The sequence below is a fragment of the Neophocaena asiaeorientalis genome, unplaced genomic scaffold, assembly GCF_003031525.2.
Source record: "Neophocaena asiaeorientalis asiaeorientalis breed wild unplaced genomic scaffold, Neophocaena_asiaeorientalis_V1.1 scaffold395, whole genome shotgun sequence".
Classification (NCBI taxonomy): Eukaryota; Metazoa; Chordata; class Mammalia; order Artiodactyla; family Phocoenidae; genus Neophocaena; species Neophocaena asiaeorientalis.
Window position 1 is genome coordinate 755,092 of NW_020172274.1, and position 18,011 is coordinate 773,102.

General features: G+C 39.6%; 1 protein-coding gene across 1 annotated transcript in view; it reads left to right on the top strand.

Moving 5' to 3' along the window:
- The window catches only part of OTOL1 (otolin 1), a 32,933-nt gene extending 17,631 nt beyond the window's left edge, over positions 1–15,302 (top strand). Inside the window, exons 3-5 of the mRNA XM_024763626.1 lie at positions 1,746–1,835; positions 13,560–13,631; positions 14,292–15,302. Coding sequence (XP_024619394.1) covers positions 1,746–1,835; positions 13,560–13,631; positions 14,292–15,199 — 1,070 coding nt within the window. The 3' untranslated portion in view covers positions 15,200–15,302. The remainder of the gene's footprint in view (positions 1–1,745; positions 1,836–13,559; positions 13,632–14,291) is intronic.
- Positions 15,303–18,011: the final 2,709 nt, after the last annotated feature.

Sequence of the window (18,011 nt, forward strand, 5' to 3'; positions counted from 1 at the left end):
GCTTGTAAAGGTAAAATTCCATTTGAAATTTTATCTCCAGCTTCTCTCATTAATTCAGTTATATAATAGCTACCTACTATGTGCCAAGAAATGTTAAGCACTTTATGTTGTTTCTCATCTTTGTAGAAGATGATTAAAATATTATTACATTTCAGTGCATAATTTAATTGCGTTTCAGAGAGTTTCAGGTAATTCTAGAGGTTATAGCACCTGAGAGTATAGAACCTGGTGTCAAACTCGGTTTGTGCACCCTCCAGCCCCAGCTCTTCCATTAGGTCCAGGCTTCCGATATTTACACTAAACTAACCAAGATGTACACCTTGCCTAGATGGAAGGGGCAGCCTGCCTGCCCCTTGTGCCCTTGCAGGCAGTTGCTGTGTGCTCCCTGTGCGTTTCCCTCATAACCACATTGGGCATTTGGGGGTCGTGAGGAAGGGGGGTCACTGCACAGTGAACTGTAATTGATCATTTTGCTTGCTTCTGCCTCCCCTGCTCTTTGTTCTCCATTCCTTTCCTCTCTGCTCTTCCTTCTTTTTTAGACAGAAGAGCTTAACCACCACTTTGGCTTCTTAAGCTTGCCTTCAGCCTTAACCTCCATTGCATGCAATTTATTAAAGCTTTTCATCTAAACAAATACAGCGTTCTTTCAAAGAGGAAATTCAACAGATTGAAAATAATTTTCTCCATCCCATCAACTTAATTATAATAATTAAGATGAAAGATTACAATTTAATTGAGTGTACTTATTTATATGGTTAACTTTCAAAGAACCTGGCCATAAATTATTCCAATCAAGCTTGAACAGGACTGGGGTTGCAGGAACGATAACTGTCCTAGGCTTGGGTGTCTGTGTGGCCCAGGTAAGTGGAAGGGACCTGGGCTGCTGGGATGAGCGAGGACACCAGTGAGGTCTCGCCTGCCCCTCAGTCTCTTTTACCCTGATCGCTAGCTCCGCCCATGGTGCTCTTCTTTCAGTTTCTTAAAAACACCATGGTCTTTTCTACTCTTGTGTTTCCTGAAATACTCATCCATGTTTTTTTTTTTTTTCTTTGTCTCAGAAATTTCTAATTTGTTCATTGGGTCTTAGCTTAATGACATTTTTTTCCAGGAGGTATCCTCTGATCCCATAAACCAGTGTTTTTTTAAACCACCATCTACAATAGGAACTTTCTCTTTTCTTTACATAACTAACAACAGTGTGGCCGTTTCTATTTATTTGTGTGGTTATTTGTTCATGTTTATCTTTCATGGACTCTCAGCTCCATGAGGGAAGGGACTGCTGGAATGTTGATGGCTGATTCCTGACACCTATCAGGATGCTTGGTGTGTAGGGGGGCTCAGCAATTTTTCCTGAATGAGTATATAAGTGAAGGAATGGGAAAACCAAAAGTGCTAGGTATTGTGGTTTTACTTCCAATTTGAAAGTGTGGTCCACATGAGGTTAAGAGTCAGATAATCATCTTTTCTTGTTGTTTGATATAGTACTGCTTCTCTGAATCATTTGATCACTGCCATGAATTCAGTGACAAGTACTAATGGGCTCAATTTATCTATTCAGGTAGTGAAAAATTGTAAATCAGACAAAAATATTGTCCTTAGAACTCTGTAATAGTTTATTCTCACCCAGATTTTATCATTAGGACACTGACAGTCATTGGCCTCAATAAAATGACTGATTTTTTGGGAAGTAATGAATTTCAAAAGAGAATTTTTCTACCCTGATGGTTTTTCAATCTCATTTCCAGGTTTTAAGGGAGAAGCTGGTGATATGGGGATCCTAGGGCCACCAGGAGTCACTGGACCCCAAGGTCCAAAAGGCCAGAAAGGAGAGAAGGGTAGGTAATTATATCCATTTCATGTCAGAACTCAAGAGATGTTCTGCATCATTTTTAAGAAGAGCAGCTTGTTAAGTAAATACCAGATTCTTACAGGTAGATCTATTTTTTAAAATGTAAAAACTTGGTAAAGCATATTGTGAGTTATATTTGATATAAAAATGTTAACTTTATAAATAGCCAACTGAGAAATTTAAAACTTGCCTGGTAATATACTCGCCCCCACACACATACCTTTTCTGTTTCTTATAGTCCACCTGGCTGACTCAGTGACTGGGAGCCACAGGGCATAGACTCTGGGAAAGGGTCCTTTCCTATATACTCCTGTTTGAGTTCTTCTTTATGATGCAAATTAATCTCATACTACACAAAACTAATCAGAGCAGGCAATCCTCTAGAATATTCCATATAGATGGATAGACTACCTACTAAGGAGAGTATGACATATCCTTTGGCTTACTCTCAAATCAGGGGCAGTGTCAACGGTGGGAAGAGAACTGAATTAAAATGGAAGAAGTCAAGCTATTTGCAGTGACCCTGGACCCGTCACTTTACCTCATCTGGAAATTGAGAGGACTAGACTAGATATTTATTTATACTCTGTTTAAGGAAGATTTGTCATTATGGGGCCTTTCCTAGATCTTTTCCAGCTCAGAAATTCTGTAATTCCATAGATGTATCAGCAAAGAGGGTGCTCTGCTCTGGGAAATCCCTGGTTCTATAAGTGCTTCAAGGTATTGAGGGAAGGTTATAGATTCACTGGGACATTTAGAAATTCCTCAGGGAATACCACCAGCCTGTAGAAATACTATATATCCGTCAAGTTAAATGTTTTAGCCTTAGTGTCACGTGTCAAAAGACATAATATCATCTATACATCACCCTCTGCATGGCTCAGGAACCGCCTAACTCATTTCTGGTAGAACATTCAGTGAAGTAATTACTCAAAAAAGATGCTAAGGTAAGAGAGAGCCACTACACACTTGTCAGTTATGCGATTTTCATTCTTGGAAGCATTTAATCCTTTTGTGGCTGAATTATGTTAGCAGAAGGCCCTGTGAAATAAAGATGAGTGATGAACCTCCCCAGTGTTTCATACATTTTGAAAGTTAGACTTCTGGAAGTAGAAGAAAAAAACAGGGAAGTATTATAAAATGGGGTTCTTAAGAATATGCCTTGATGAAGGATCAAAAGTATAAAATCATTTAACCAGTCTCTATAAAGTGACAACTGTGTTTTCCTTTTACTTCAACTTAACTTGGACTCTTGTTTAAGACTTAAAGTTAAAAAAATAAATGAGTAGAATGACTGTAGTTTTTACTCAATCATTATCTGATTGAGTAAATTCATTATAAGCAGTTAAACTCTTTAAATGAACTCGAGAATCAGAATAACTGTGCAGTGAAGGTCAGGATATGAATATTGACAAGGACTGGGAATAGAATTATTCCTTCACTTCCATTCATAGTTATGTTCTCTTCAAAGGTATACAGATGTTCTCCCGATGGCCTATGGGTTAATTTCCAATTTTTTTTTTTTTTTTTTTTGCGGTACGCGGGCCTCTCACTGTTGTGGCCTCTTCCGTTGCGGAGCACAGGCTCCGGACGCGCAGGCTCAGCGGCCATGGCTCACGGGCCCAGCCACTCCGCGGCATGTGGGATCTTCCCGGACCAGGGCACGAACCCGTGTCTCCTGCATCGGCAGGTGGACTCTTAACCACTGCGCCACCAGGGAAGCCCTAATTTCCAAATTTTAAGTTTTAAATGGAATGATAAAGAGGAGCAAGCTACTTAGAAAACTCAGTTGAGCAGCTTATGGTGGGATTTCTCTAGCTAGTCTTATGAAATTTGGCTGAATTGCTTTTCATGACTTTTATTTATGTATTTATTTATTTATTTACAGCCATTGTGCTTTTATTGTAAAATTAATAAATTCTTTATAGTAGATTATTAAATACTGGCATATTTATACAATGATAATGAGAACCAACAAACAACTATATGCAACAGTATAAATCAATTTTACAAATATAATGTTGAGTGAAAGAATTCAGACACAAAAGATTATATACTCTACAACTTCAATTATATAATGGTTAGTACAAACCCCCTAAAGTCTATGATGCTAAAAGTCAACTGTAGTTACTCTCAAAGATTAGGCTGTGACAAAAAGGGGACACATTAGAGTCTTCTGGGACTCTGATAATATTCTGGTTTCTTACACAACATTGTAAATCAACTATACTTCAATTAAAAATAAAATAAAAGAGATTAAGAAACTAAAAAAATTATTTTGGTTTCTTCTTTGAAAAATTTTTATTGGGATATAGTTGCCGTAAAGTGAATCAGCTATACATATACATATATGCCCTCAGTTTTGGATTTCCTTCCCATTTAGGTCACCACAGAGCACTGAGTAGAGTTCCCTGTGCTTTACAGTACATTCTCATTAGTTATCTATTTTATATATAGTATCAATAGTGTATATATGTCAATCCCTATCTCACAATTCATCCTACCCACACCCTTTTCCCCTTTGGTATCCATACGTTTATTCTCTACGTCTGTGTCTCTATTTCTGCTTTGCAAATAAGATAATCTATACCATTTTTTAAGAATCCACATATATGGGATAATATACGATATTTGTTTTTCTCTTTCTGCCTTACTTCACTCTGTATGACAGTCTCTAGGTCCATCCACGTCTTTACAAATGACCCAGTTTCATTCCTTTTTATGGCTGAGTAATATTCCATTATATATATGTACCACATCTTTTTTATCCATTCCTCTGTTGATGGACATTTAGGTTGCTTTTATGTCCTGCCTATTGTAAATAGTGCTGCAGTGAACATTGGGGTGCATGTCATGTGTCTTTTTGCATTGTGGTTTCTCTCGGTGTATGCCCAGTAGTGGGATTGCTGGGTCATATGGCAGTTCTACTTTTAGTTTCTTAAGGAACCTCCATACTGTTCTCCATAGTGGTTTTATCAATTTACATTCCCATCAACAGTGCAAGAGGGTTCCCTTTTCTCCACATCCTCTCCAGCATTTATTGTTTGTAGATTTTTTGATGATGGCCATTCTGACTGGTGTGAGGTGATACCTTTTTGTAGTTTTGATTTGCATTTCTCTAATAATTACTGATGTTGAGCATCCTTTCATATGTTTGTTGGCAATCTGTATGTCTTCTTTGGAGAAATGTCTGTTTAGGTCTTCTGCCCATTTTTGGATTGGGTTGTATTTTTTTTCATATTGAGCTGCATGGGTTGCTTGTATATTTTGGAGGTTAATCCTTTGTCAGTTGCTTCATTTGCAAATATTTTCTCCCATTCTGAGGGTTGTCTTTTCGTCTTGTTTATGGTTTCCTTTGCTGTACAAAAGCTTTGAAGTTTCATTAGGTCCTTCCCATTTGTTTATTTTTGTTTTTATCTCCATTTCTCTAAGAGGTGGGTCGAAAAGGATCTTTCTGTGATTTATGTCATTGAATGTTCTGCCTATGTTTTCATCTAAGAGTTTTATAGTGTCTGGCCTTACATTTAGATCTTTGATCCATTTTGAGTTTATTTTTGTGTATGGTGTTAGGGAGTGTTCTAATTTCATTCTTTTACATGTAGCTGTCCAGTTTTCCCAGCACCACTTATTGAAGAGACTGTCTTTTCTCCACTGTATATTCTTGCCTCCTTTATCAAAAATAAGGTGACTGTAGGTGCATGGGTTTATCTCTGGGCTTTCTATCCTGTTCCATTGAGCTATCTTTCTGTTTTTGTGCCAGTACCATACTGTCTTGATTACTGTAGCTTTGTAGTATAGTCTGAAGTCAGGGAGCCTTATTCCTCCAACTCCTTTTTTCTTTCTCAAGATAGCTTTGGCTTTGGGGTCTTTTGTGTTTCCATACAAATTGTAAAAAATTTTTGTTCTAGTTCTGTGAAAAACGCCATTGGTAATTTGATAGGGATTGGCATTGAATCTGTAGATTGCTTTGGGTATTATAGTCATTTTCACAATATTGATTCTTCCAATTCAAGAACATGGTATATCTCTCCATCTGTTTGTGTCTTTTTTTATTTCTTTCATCAGTATCTTATAGTTTTCTGAGTACAGGTCTTTTGCCTCCTTAGGTAGGTTTATTCCTAGATATTTTATTCATTTTTTTGCAATGGTGAATGAAATCGTTTCCTTAATTTCTCTTTCTGATCTTTCATTGTTAGTGTATAGGAATGCAAGAGATTTCTGTGTATTAATTTTGTATCGTGCAACTTTACTAAATTCATTGATTAGCTCTAGTAGTTTTCTAGTGACATCTTTAGGATTCTCTATGTATATTATCATGTAATCTGCAAACAGTTACAGTTTTACATATTCTTTTCCAGTTTGTATTCCTTTTATTTCTTTTTCTTCTCTGATTGCTGTGGCTAGGACTTCCAAAACTATGTTGTATAATAGTGGCGAGAGTGGGCACCCTTGTCTTGTTCCTGATCTTAGAGGAAATGCTTTCAGTTTTTCACCATTGAGAATAATGCTCGATGTGAGTTTTTCATATATGGCCTTTATTGTGTTGAGGTAAGTTCCCTCTATGCCTACATTCTGGAGAGTTTTTTTTTTTATCTTAAATGGGTGTTGAATTTTGTCAAAAGCTCTTTATACATCTCTTGAGATGGTCATATGGTTTTTGTCCTTCAATTTGTTAATATGGTATATCACATTGATTGATTTGCATGTATTTAAGAATCCTTGCATCCCTGGGATAAATCCTACTTGATCGTGGTGTGTGGTCCTTTTAATGTGTTGTTGGATTCGGTTTGCTAGTATTTTGTTGAGGATTTTTGCGTTTATGTTCATCAGTGATATTGGCCTGTAATTTTCTTTTTTTGTGTGATATCTTTGTCTGGTTTTGATATCATGGTGGTGGTGGCCTCATAGAATGAGTTTGGGAGTGTTCCTCCCTCTGCAATTTTTGGGAAGAGTTTGAGAAGGATAGGTGTTAGCTCTTCTCTAAAATTTGATAGAATTCGCCTGTGAAGTCATCTGGTCTTGGACTTTTGTTTGTTGGAAGATTTTTAATCACAGTTTCAATTTCATTACTTGTGATTGGTCTGTTTATGTTTTCTATTTCTTCTTGGTTCAGTCTTGGAAGGTTATGCCTTTCTAAGAATTTGTCCGTTTCTTCCAAGTTGTCCATTTTATTGGCATAGAGTTGCTTACAAAGGATCTCTTATGATCCTTTGTATTTCTGCAATGTCAGTTGTAACTCGTCCTTTTCAATTTCTAATTTTATTGATTTGAGCCCTCTCCCTTTTTTTCTTGATGAGTCTGCCTAAAGTTTTATCAATTTGGTTTATCTTCTCAAAGAACCATCTTTTAGTTTCATTGATCTTTGCTGTTGTTTTCTTTGTTTCTATTTCATTTATTTCCTTCTACTAACTTCTTCTTTCTCTAGTTGCTTTAAGTGTAAGGTTAGGTTGTTTATTTGAGATTTTTCTTGTTTCTTGAGGTAGGATTGTATTACTTTAAACTTCCCTCTTAGAACTGCTTTTGCTGCCTCTCATAGGTTTTGGTTCATCGTGTTTTTATTGTCATTTGTTTCTAGGTATTTTAATTTTTTATTTATTTATTTTTGGCTGTGTTGGGTCTTCACTGCTGCATGCAGGCTTTCTCTAGTTGTGGCGAGCAGGGGCTACTCTTCATTGCAGTACACGGGCTTCTCATTGTGGTGGCTTCTCTTGTTGTGGCTCTAGGTGCGTGGGCTTCAGTAGTTGTGGCACACAGTCTCAGTAGTTGTGGCTCGTGGGCTGTAGCATGCAGGCTCAGTAGTTGTGGTGCATGGGCTTAGTTGCTCTGTGGCATGTGAGATCTTCCCAGACCAGGGCTTGAACCTGTGTCCCCTGCATTGGCAGATGGATTCTTAACCACTGTGCCACCAGGAGCCCCCTCTTGGTGTTTTATGATTTCCTCTTTGATTTCTTCAGTGATCTCTTGGTTGTTTAGTAGCATATTGTTTTCCCTCCAAGTGTTTGTGTTTTTTACTGTTTTTTTTTCCCTGTAATTGATTTCTAATCTCATAGCCTTGTGGTCAAAAAAGATGCTTGATATGATTTCAATTTTCTTAAATTTACCGAGGCTTGATTTGTGATCCAAGATGTGATCTATCCTGGAGAATGTTCCACATACACTTGAGAATAAAGTGTATTCTGCTGCTTTTGGATGGAATGTCCTATAAATATCAACTAAGTCTAGCTGGTCTAATGTGTCATTTAAAGCTTGTGTTACCTTATTAATTTTCTGTCTGGATATCTATCCATTGATATAAGTGGAGTGTTAAAGTCCCCACTATTATTGTGTTACTGTCAATTTCCTCTTTTTTGGCTGTTAGCATTTGCCTTATGTATAGAGGTGCTCCTATGTTGGGTGCATAAATATTTACTCTTGTTATATCTTCTTGGATTGATCCCTTGATCATTATGTAGTGTCCTTCTTTGTCTCTTATAATAGTCTTTATTTTAAAGTCTGTTTTGTCTGATATGAGTATTTCTACTGCAGCTTTCTTTTGATTTCCATTTGCATGGAATATCTTTCTCCATCCTCTTACTTTCAATCTGTATGTGTCCCTAGGTCTGAAGTTGGTCTCTTGTAGACAGCATATACATGGGTCTTATTTTTGTATGCATTCAGCCAATCTGTGTCTTTTGGTTGGAGCATTTAATCCATTTACATTTAAGGTAATTATCAGTATGTATGTTCCTATTACCATTTTCTTAATTTTGGGGGGTTTGTTTTTGTAGGTCTTTTTCTTCTCTTGTGCTTCCTGCCTAGAAAAGTTCATTTAGCATTTGTTGTAAAGCTGGTTTTGTGGTGCTGAATTCTGTTAGCTTTGCTTTTCTGTAGAGCTTTTGATTTCTCCATCAAATCTGAATGAGATCCTTGCCAGGTAGAGTAATCTTGGTTGTAGATTTTACCCTTTTTATCACTTTAAATATATCCTGTCACTCCCTTCTGGCCTGCAGAGTTTCTGCTGAAAAATCAGCTGATAACCTTATGGGAATTCCCTTGTATGTTATTTGTTGCTTTTCCCTTGCTGCTTTTAGTATTTTTTCTTTGTGTTTAATTTTTGTTAGTTTGCTTGATATGTGTCTCAGCCTGTTTCTCCTTGGATTTATCCTGTATGGGACTGTCTGTGCTTCCTGGACTTGATTGACTATTTCCTTTCCCATGTTAGAGAAGTTTTTTACTATAATCTCTTCAAATATTTTCTCAGACACTTTCTCTTTCTCTATTTCTTCTGAGATCCCTATAATTTGAACATTGGTGCCTTTAATGTTGTCCCAGAGGTCTCTGAGACTGTCCTCATTTCTTTTCATTCTTTTTTCTTTATTTTGCTCCATGGCAGTTATTTCCACCATCCTATCTTCCAGGTCACTTATCTGTTCTTCTTCCTCAGTAATTCTGCTATTGATTCCTTTGAGTTTATTTTTAATTTCAGTTATTGTGTTGCTCATCACAGTTTGTTTGTTCTTTAGTTCTTCTAGGTCCTTGTTAAACATTTCTGTTTAACAGAATTGGATCATCTTTACTGTTATTACTCTGAATTCTTTTCCAGGTAGACTGCCTATTTCCTCTTCATTTATTTGGTCTTGTGGGTTTTTACCTTGCTCCTTCTTCTGCAACGTATTTCTCAGTCTTCTCATTTTGTCTAACTTACTGTGTTTGAGGTCTTCTTTCCACAGACTGAAGTGTCATAGTTCCTCTTGCTTCTTGTGTCTGCCCTTGGTGGGTGAGGTTGGTCCAGTGGCTTGTGTAGGCTTCCTGGTGGGAGGGACTGGTGCCTGTGTTCTCATGGGTGGAGCTGGATCTTGTCCCTCTGATGAGCAGGGCCATGTCAGGTGGTGTGTTTTGGGGTGTCTGTGAGCTTAGCACAACTTTAGGCAGCCTGTCTGCTGATAGGAGGTAGTTTTGTGTTCCTGTCTTGCTTGTTGTTTGCTGTGAGGCATCCAGCACTAAAGCCTGCAGGCAGTTAGGTAGAGCCATGTCTTGTATTCAAGATGCAGACCACTGTGAGAGGTCTCATCAATTAACATTCCTTGGGGTCAGGAATTCTCTGGCATTCCAGCATCCTGGACTCAGTGCTCCCTTCCCCGAGGCTCCGGCCTGACCCCTGGCTGGGGAACCAAGACCCCACAAGCCACACATCACAGCAATAAAGGGAAAAAAAGGGGTGGGGGGATAAAACAAAGGAAAATAAAAAGAGAAACAAAACCCAAGAGAAATAGCAAATACAGAAACAAATAGCAACAACAGCAATAAAACCAAAAAACAAACAAAACTCCAGACAAATGGTAAAAGCAAAACCAACCAAACAAAAATGAAAACAAACTCATGCACACACAAAAAGAAACAAAAACAAAACCAAAGAAAACAAAACCCAAGAGAACAACCAGGCAAACAGAACCCCAAAATGAAATCAAACAATTAAAAACAAAACTAACACAAACAGAAAACAAAAAACAAAACTTAAACAGAATGCAAACTGAAGAATAAAGCAAACAAAAGCAGACACACAAAAACAATTAAAAAAAGGATAAAAAGAAAAAACAGAAAGAGGGAAAAAAAGATAAAAACAAAATAGAACAAAGAAAAGGAAAAAAACAGAACAATGAAAAATAAAAACAAAAAAATTAACAAAATTATAAAAAGGAAGAAAAGAAAACAGAGAAAAACCAAACAAACCTAAAACCCCCCAAACTACTAAATAAAAATAAAGAATAATAATTACAAAAAACAAAGCCAGCAACAGAACAAATCAAAACATAATAATAATAATAGTAATAATAATATTTTCCTGGGGTCTCAGCTGTCATTGTGCTAGCCCCTGCTCTGAGCCACAGCCCACCTCCACCTCCCCAGTAGGCCCTCCAGTGCCTCTAGGTTGGTCTCTCGACCTGCTGTGGGCACTGTGAGGACAGGTCAGACTCTGATCTGGCCCAGCTCATGTGTGTGCTTGCCCCCAAAGTCCACAGCTGCCAGAGCTAGACCAGTTTCATTTGTGGGAACACTCATTGTCCATTCAGATCCATAGATGCAGGGTCTACTAAGCTGATCACAGGGCCTTAATATGTAGCTTGTGCAACTGATGGAAAGATTTTTGTTCCTCTTCCTTAGTCACCCTGCCCCTGGGGTTCAGCTGTGATTTTAGCCCCACTTCTGCATGTGGGCCACCCACAGGATTCTGCTCCCTAGGCTGCCCTGGAGCACTTGGGCCTGCCCCATGAGGACATGGCATGGAGGTGGCATGGCTGCCTGGGTCGCAGGAGCTCCAGTGGTGACAGATGTGCAGGGAAGTGGCAGCCACAGGCACAAGAGATCTGGCCTAGTGTGAGCATTTTCTAGTGCCCAGTGGCAGGTGTGCGAGGGCCAGCCCTGTCAGGGCCCTCTCCTAGCACCTGCGGGGATGGGCAGGGGCTGGTGCGTGGGGAGAGAGGCTGCAGCGGTGGCTCCATCCCCTGCATGTCACTCAGCAGTGGTGCCTTGCTTCCATGGCAGTCCAGGTTTCCTCTACAGGCATTCCCAGTTGCATATTTCCTCCCTCCCATCCCCATCGGCTGTCTCCTTGCAGCCAACAATAGTACTCCTTCTGGGTTTGTACTCCAGTCCCCACGCTCCAGCTCCCACCACCGTGCGCACCAGTGGACACACGTCCCAGTGTGGGGCATGCAGTGCTGTTGCATGGACTGTCTGTGTAGGTCTCACTTTGTGCTCTCTGCCACAGACTGGCCGTTCCACCCTCCTCTGTCAGCCTCAGGTGCTTCCCTTCTGTCCCAACCAATTTCTCTGTCGGTGAGGGGGCTTCCCCAGATGTGGGAACCTCTCTTCTGCTTCAGCTCCCCAACTGGGGAGCAGGTTCCATCCCATTTCCTCTCCTCTTCTTTCTCCCTTTCTTTCATCTTGCCTGGTTATGCAGGCATCTTTATTGTCCTTTCTGGTGTCCAAGGTCTTCTACTAGTGTTCAGCCCGTGTTCTGTGAGAATTGTTTCATCTGTAGATGTATTCTTTTTTTTTTTTTCATGGTACACGGGCCTCTCACTGTTGTGGCCTCTCCTGCTGTGGAGCACAGGCTCCGGACGCGCAGGCTCAGCAGCCATGGCTCATGGGCCCAGCTGCTCTGCGGCATGTGGGATCTTCCCGGACCGGGGCACGAACCCACGTCCCCTGCATCAGCAGGTGGACCCTCAACCACTGCGCCACCAGGGAAGCCCTGTAGATGTATTCTTGATGCATTTGTGGAGAGAGATGAACTCCATGTCCTCCTACTCCTCCACCATCTTGAAAAGCCCCCTCTTCTCATGACTTTTAATTTGACTTAGGGTTTCTTTTTCCCTGGAAAAAATGAAACAAAATATGTTGGTTATATCATAAATAATATGGCTGGTAAGTTGATGCCAACCAATATTATATACAGTTATGTTTGACTCTGTACAGATTGCTAAACTTTTTCATACCTCAGTTGCTTTTGTGATGAAAGTGGTAACAAAAATATGTGCTCTACCTTTCTTGATGGGAGATGCTACAAACTTTTGTAAATGAAAAATATTCCAATTGATGAAATGTGCTCTGTTATGTGAGCCTCCCTGTTATATGAGAGGCTGTTTTATTATCAAATAAAAATTAATATTAAACTAAAAGTTTGAAATTTAAAAATTCATGTTAAGAGCTTGGAACATTACCTGGTGCAAAGTAAGTGCTCAATGAGAGTTAGCTATTATTGTTACTGTTATTTTTGCTATTATTAGTTACAATTAAAATAAATCTAGAGTGGCTGCACTGTAACAGGATGGGCCTTTGGCCAGGCCCAGTATAAAAGTCCATTTTGTGGTAATATTGCAAATATCTAAAAGCCCAGATATTTTTATTTTTTCAAACATGAATTTTCATAGCTTTATAATTGCCCAAAGAGTGTATGAAAAAAATTCCAAACAAAATGAAAATTAGCTTTTCCTTGGTGCTTTATGTATATCAAGGACAATATTTTTTATCCTGTGTGGGTTTTTTTTTTTTTTTTTTTTTTCGGTACACGGGCCTCCCACTGCTGCGGCCTCTCCCGTCGCGGAGCACAGGCTCCGGACACGCAGGCTCAACGGCCATGGCTCACGGGCCCAGCCGCTCCGCAGCATGTGGGATCTTCCCGGACCGGGGCACGAACCCGTGTCCCCTGCATCGACAGGCGGATTCTCAACCACTGCGCCACCAGGGAAGCCCCCTGTGTGGGTTTTTATCATGAATAGTTTTAGCTGACTGCAGAGTGTTGTGCTCTGTGTTTTAGCTTATATGGTGCACGGTACGATCTCTCACACACTGTGAGGGATATAAAAAAAGAGGACCTTTTAACTGTCATTCAGAATTCGTAATAAGAAGAGCACAAACACAGACATACATAATGTAAGGCAGAATGTCATAGGTTTTGTAAGAGATTTGAAGAGCTACAAGAATGCTGAGGGAAAAGCTGAAATCTGTTTGAAGAGATTTGGCACTACCTCCAAATATACTTTAAATGGTTCACCATCAATTGGAATAAAATATTCCTAATGTTGCTCAATAAATTCTTTTTCCATATTGTTTTACCTTTACACATTTTGGTAAAGGAAGCATTAGAATGTGACACAGTTGTGAAATGGGTGTTTGTTATATCATAGCTAATATAGTTAGAAAAAAGTTAATCTTGGTATCATTTTAGGACTTAAGGGAGAACGTGGGGAGCGAGGAACAAATGGAGTTCCAGGATACCCAGGAAAACCTGGAGTACCAGGTAGTGTATAAAGTATATCTACTGTGTGTAGTCACATGTGCAGTATGGCCCTTAATTTTCTTCCTGTTTGTATTTAAAGTTATCAGGGAGGTAAGATGGAAATATCAATTAGTAATAATCTTCTAATAATTTAGTGTACTGATTGGATGGAGTGTTATCAGCACTGGTGTAGGAATCTGGAAATGGTAAAAGTATCTGAACTCTGCACCTCTTTCTCGCTGTCCTTGGGAAAAAGATCTCTAAATCTTCCTGGGTTGCAGATTTTTTGCCTGTAAGATTTTGGGTTTGGATGGACAATATGGAGATTTAGGAGAATAGCTCGGTTGGGCCAAAATGCAAAGTATAATGGAACACAACGGGCAACTATAGTTCTAATATTCATTATCTTAAAAGTCAAACAAACAAACAGACAAACTAGATATATAAGATCTAAATATAAGCTGTTACTTCTCAGTAACATTAACTCTTTCCTTTATGAGGGAGTCTCTTGATTTGAATGGCTCAGTGTAAGAGTCTGCTCTGCATGGCCATTGCTCAGGCAAGAAGCAGGTTTCCAGCTCCAGTTAAGAGGTTTTGTTTCATTTTGTGAGCTCTCTGATAATAGCATACTGCTCATACCATATGTGAGCCTTAACCATTATTTTAATTTTTCCATTTCAGGTGGACTTGGTCCTAAGGGGGATAGAGGAAATATTGGCCTGGCAGGAGTGAAAGGACAAAAAGGCTCGAAGGGGGACACGTGTGCCAATGGTACCAAAGGAGATAAAGGAGACCGAGGGGCTGTGGGTGCACCAGGCTTGAATGGAGAGCCTGGGGCCAAGGGAGACAAGGGGGAGATGGGGGATAAGGGCTACTGTGGAGATTCTGGGGAGAGGGGGGGAAAAGGAGAAAAAGGCGAGGAGGGCATGAAAGGAGAAAAAGGTAGCAAAGGAGATATTGGAATGGAAGGGAAAAGTGGTTCAGACGGGCTGCCTGGGCCCCCTGGGCCCCAAGGTGATCCAGGAGTTAAAGGAGAAAAGGGAGAGTTGGGTCCTCCTGGTCTTGTGGGACCTGCAGGGCCAAAGGGTGAACTTGGGAGCAAAGGGGTCCGAGGGTCTATTGGGAAGAAGGGCTCTCGGGGCCTCAAGGGCTCCAAGGGGGAGATGGCCAGAGTCCCACAGTCAGCTTTCAGTGCTGCTTTATCCAAGCCTTTCCCCCCTCCAAATGCCCCTATCAAGTTTGACAAGGTTCTCTATAACGACCAAGGGAACTACAGCCCTGTCACTGGGAAATTTAACTGTAGTATTCCTGGGGCATATGTTTTTTCCTACCACGTCACCGTGAGGGGCCGACCTGCTCAGATCAGCCTGGTGGCCTGGAATAGGAAGCAGTTCAAGTCCAGAGAAACGCTCTATGGTCATGAAATAGACCAGGCCTCTCTCCTCATCATCTTGAAATTAAAAGCAGGGGACCAAGTCTGGCTAGAAGTTTCAAAAGATTGGAATGGGGTGTATGTCAGTGCTGAGGATGATAGCATTTTTACTGGGTTCCTTTTGTACCCAGAGGAAAACCCTGGCATTTCACCATAAACTTGTATCTTCAACACTGTAGTTTGGGTTTAGTGGAATAAGTGAGGTAACATTGGGTAGTGCTATTGAAAAAAGTAAGCTTCATTTTTTTTTTCATGATTATAAAAATAATACAGAAAAATTAAGAAAAAATTATATCACCTAGAGTCAATAATCCTATTTTAGAACATCACCTTTAAAAAATATTTATATGTATTTGAGAGCATGTGTCTATTAATTTTGTAGCTAGCCTTTTTCATTTAGCATTTAATGGCATTTCTCAAGCCCTTCAAATAATATTTGTATACAAAAATATGAATGAAATTTGTAATAAATACATATATTCTAACTAAATATTTTCTGTCTCATAAAAACGTGTGTAACTCTTTTCAGTGTGAATGTGAGGCTAACAGCTGACATATGATGGGTAGGTATTTCTCAAAAGTTTCTAATTCTGTTGGGAGGATTGCCTTCCCACAAAATAGGACGATTCCCACGTTAGTTTAATTCAGGGAGAGTACACAGAAAGAATAGTAAAGACTAGCTAAAGTATTTTTAAGATCAATCAGTGTGTAAGGGTTTGCTCATAAAAAACCTGTATTATATGGACTTCTGTGTTGGGTAAAAGGTAAAAAGAAAGTTGATATAGATATTGCTTCATCATAGCAAAGATCCAGCGGTTCATCTAATTATTGTGCTTAGAAGAACTGAATGTCCCCCAAAGATTTCAGAGTAAAATTAAATCATTATTGATCTAAAGTTTCAGCCCTTTCTTCATGGAAGAACATGAAGGTAATGTTAATTCAATTTGGATAAATTCTTTGGCTTCATTATCATCATCTCTAAAATAATTAATTCTAGTTATTCAGTGATAACATTGCTGTAACAGGTGGGTATTTGGGAATTCACTTGCAATGTGAATATTTAAAGCTGTGAATATATAATAACTCAACAGCCTCATTTACTAAGAAGTGAATTTGTTGACTCTTGAATTTGGTTTAATGAAGCATATAGTTATGCAGATTTGCAAATCTTGGTGAGTCAAATCAGGGCGTGGGTGATGGGAAACATTTTGGCCTTGCTCTGCCAGATAAACAAGCTCTGAAAAACATAATTTATTTTTGATCTTCATATATATGTATATATATATTAGAATAGTGCTTCTCAAACTGTGTTCAGAGGAAAACCATTACTGGAAGTTGTTATTATGAGCTACTGCAAAGAGTGGGTTCTGTGTCAAACAAATGTTGGAAATGCTGTATTCTATCTCCCTTTTAAAGATTCATAGAGCATGTTAGTGTAGTCCCTGATATTCCTACAGAAAAGAAATTTGTTTAATTTTGCTTTGTCCATTTATTTTGAGTATAGAACTCATCAAGCAGCATCCCATGGAACAGCGTTCTGTAAGATGCCAATTTTGGAAATGTTGCATTAGTGTCTCATCCAAAGATTACCCAGCAGGCTGGGATAAAGTTTACTCTTGACATTTAGCCCTTGCTTCAGCAATTCTTCTCTATTTAGATTGCAATATTGCTTTAATTGTGGCTTTGCTTGTATTTGTCACAGGGAGAGTAAGAATTCACAAATGATTAAGGCAGCGATATTTGCACTTAGACTTTTCTTTTCCAGTTTGAGGACGGGATAGTGAAGAGATTCCAGGAACTTAGAGTTTTGTCTCTCTGTATTGTCTTATAGATATATTTCTTTCTTTATGCCTTCTCCATCTTTGGGTCATAGGGATTTGGGAGGCTGAGACCAACTAACCTAGGAAGATGGAAGATAAACCATATCAAAGGATGTGATGTAAAAGGCAGCTGGGCAGAGGGCCAGTAAGAGAGGAAAAATTCACATGGAGGATATATGATATCCAGCGGTGTCTTACATGTGTGTTTGTGGTAAACATTTTGTAGGAAGTCTGAAGTTAAGAGTTTAGGGTTAGGATCCAGGGTTGGTGGTTAGTTATGAATTTTCCTCAGGGCATCCCAACTAAGGAAGTTCTTAGCCTTTGGGATGGCTTTGGGAGGTGACTTCTGGGTTCTGTATGCCACTCTCTGCTACAAGGGTGAAGTGGCACAACAATGTCCCTTCTTTCAACTATACCATGTCTTCCATCTCGTTGAAAGCCCAAAAACAAAGAGTGGATCTCTTGCATCCTAAGGATTTGAATGTAACCCATATCCTGCTCCTACCCTAATGACTGTCGCATATCCTGACCTCTCCCCTGAATGCCTGCCTAGAGTATTAAACTGCTGAGAGGACTTCCCTGGTGGTACAGTGGTTAAGAATCCACCTGCCAAAACAGGGGACACGGGTTCGATCCCTGGTCCGGGAAGATCCCACATGCCGCGGAACAACTAAACTCGTGCGCCACAACTACTGAGCCTGCGCTCTAGAGCCCGTGAACCACAACTACTCAGCCTGCGTGCCACAACTACTGAAGCCTGTGCACCTAGAGCCCATGCTCTGCAACAAGAGAAGCTACTGCAAGAGAAGTCCACGCACTGCAACGAAGAGTAGCCCCCACTTGCCGCAACTAGAGAAAGCCTGTGCACAGCAGTGAAGGCCCAATGCAGCCAAAAGTAAGCAAGTAAGTAAGTAAATAAATAAATGTATTTAAAAAAAAAAAACTGCTGAGAGTTAAAATACATCTCAGGCTTAACATGACAAAACAAGCTTCTGAAAGTCTCCCCAAGCTGCTCTTCCTACATCCTGCCCTAGCTCACATAATGGCAGCTTTTTATGGAGATGCTCAGGCTAAAAACCTTGTGTCATTTGATTCTTCCCTTTCACACTTAAATCCAGTCTGTCAGGAATCCTTCTGGTGCTTCTTTCA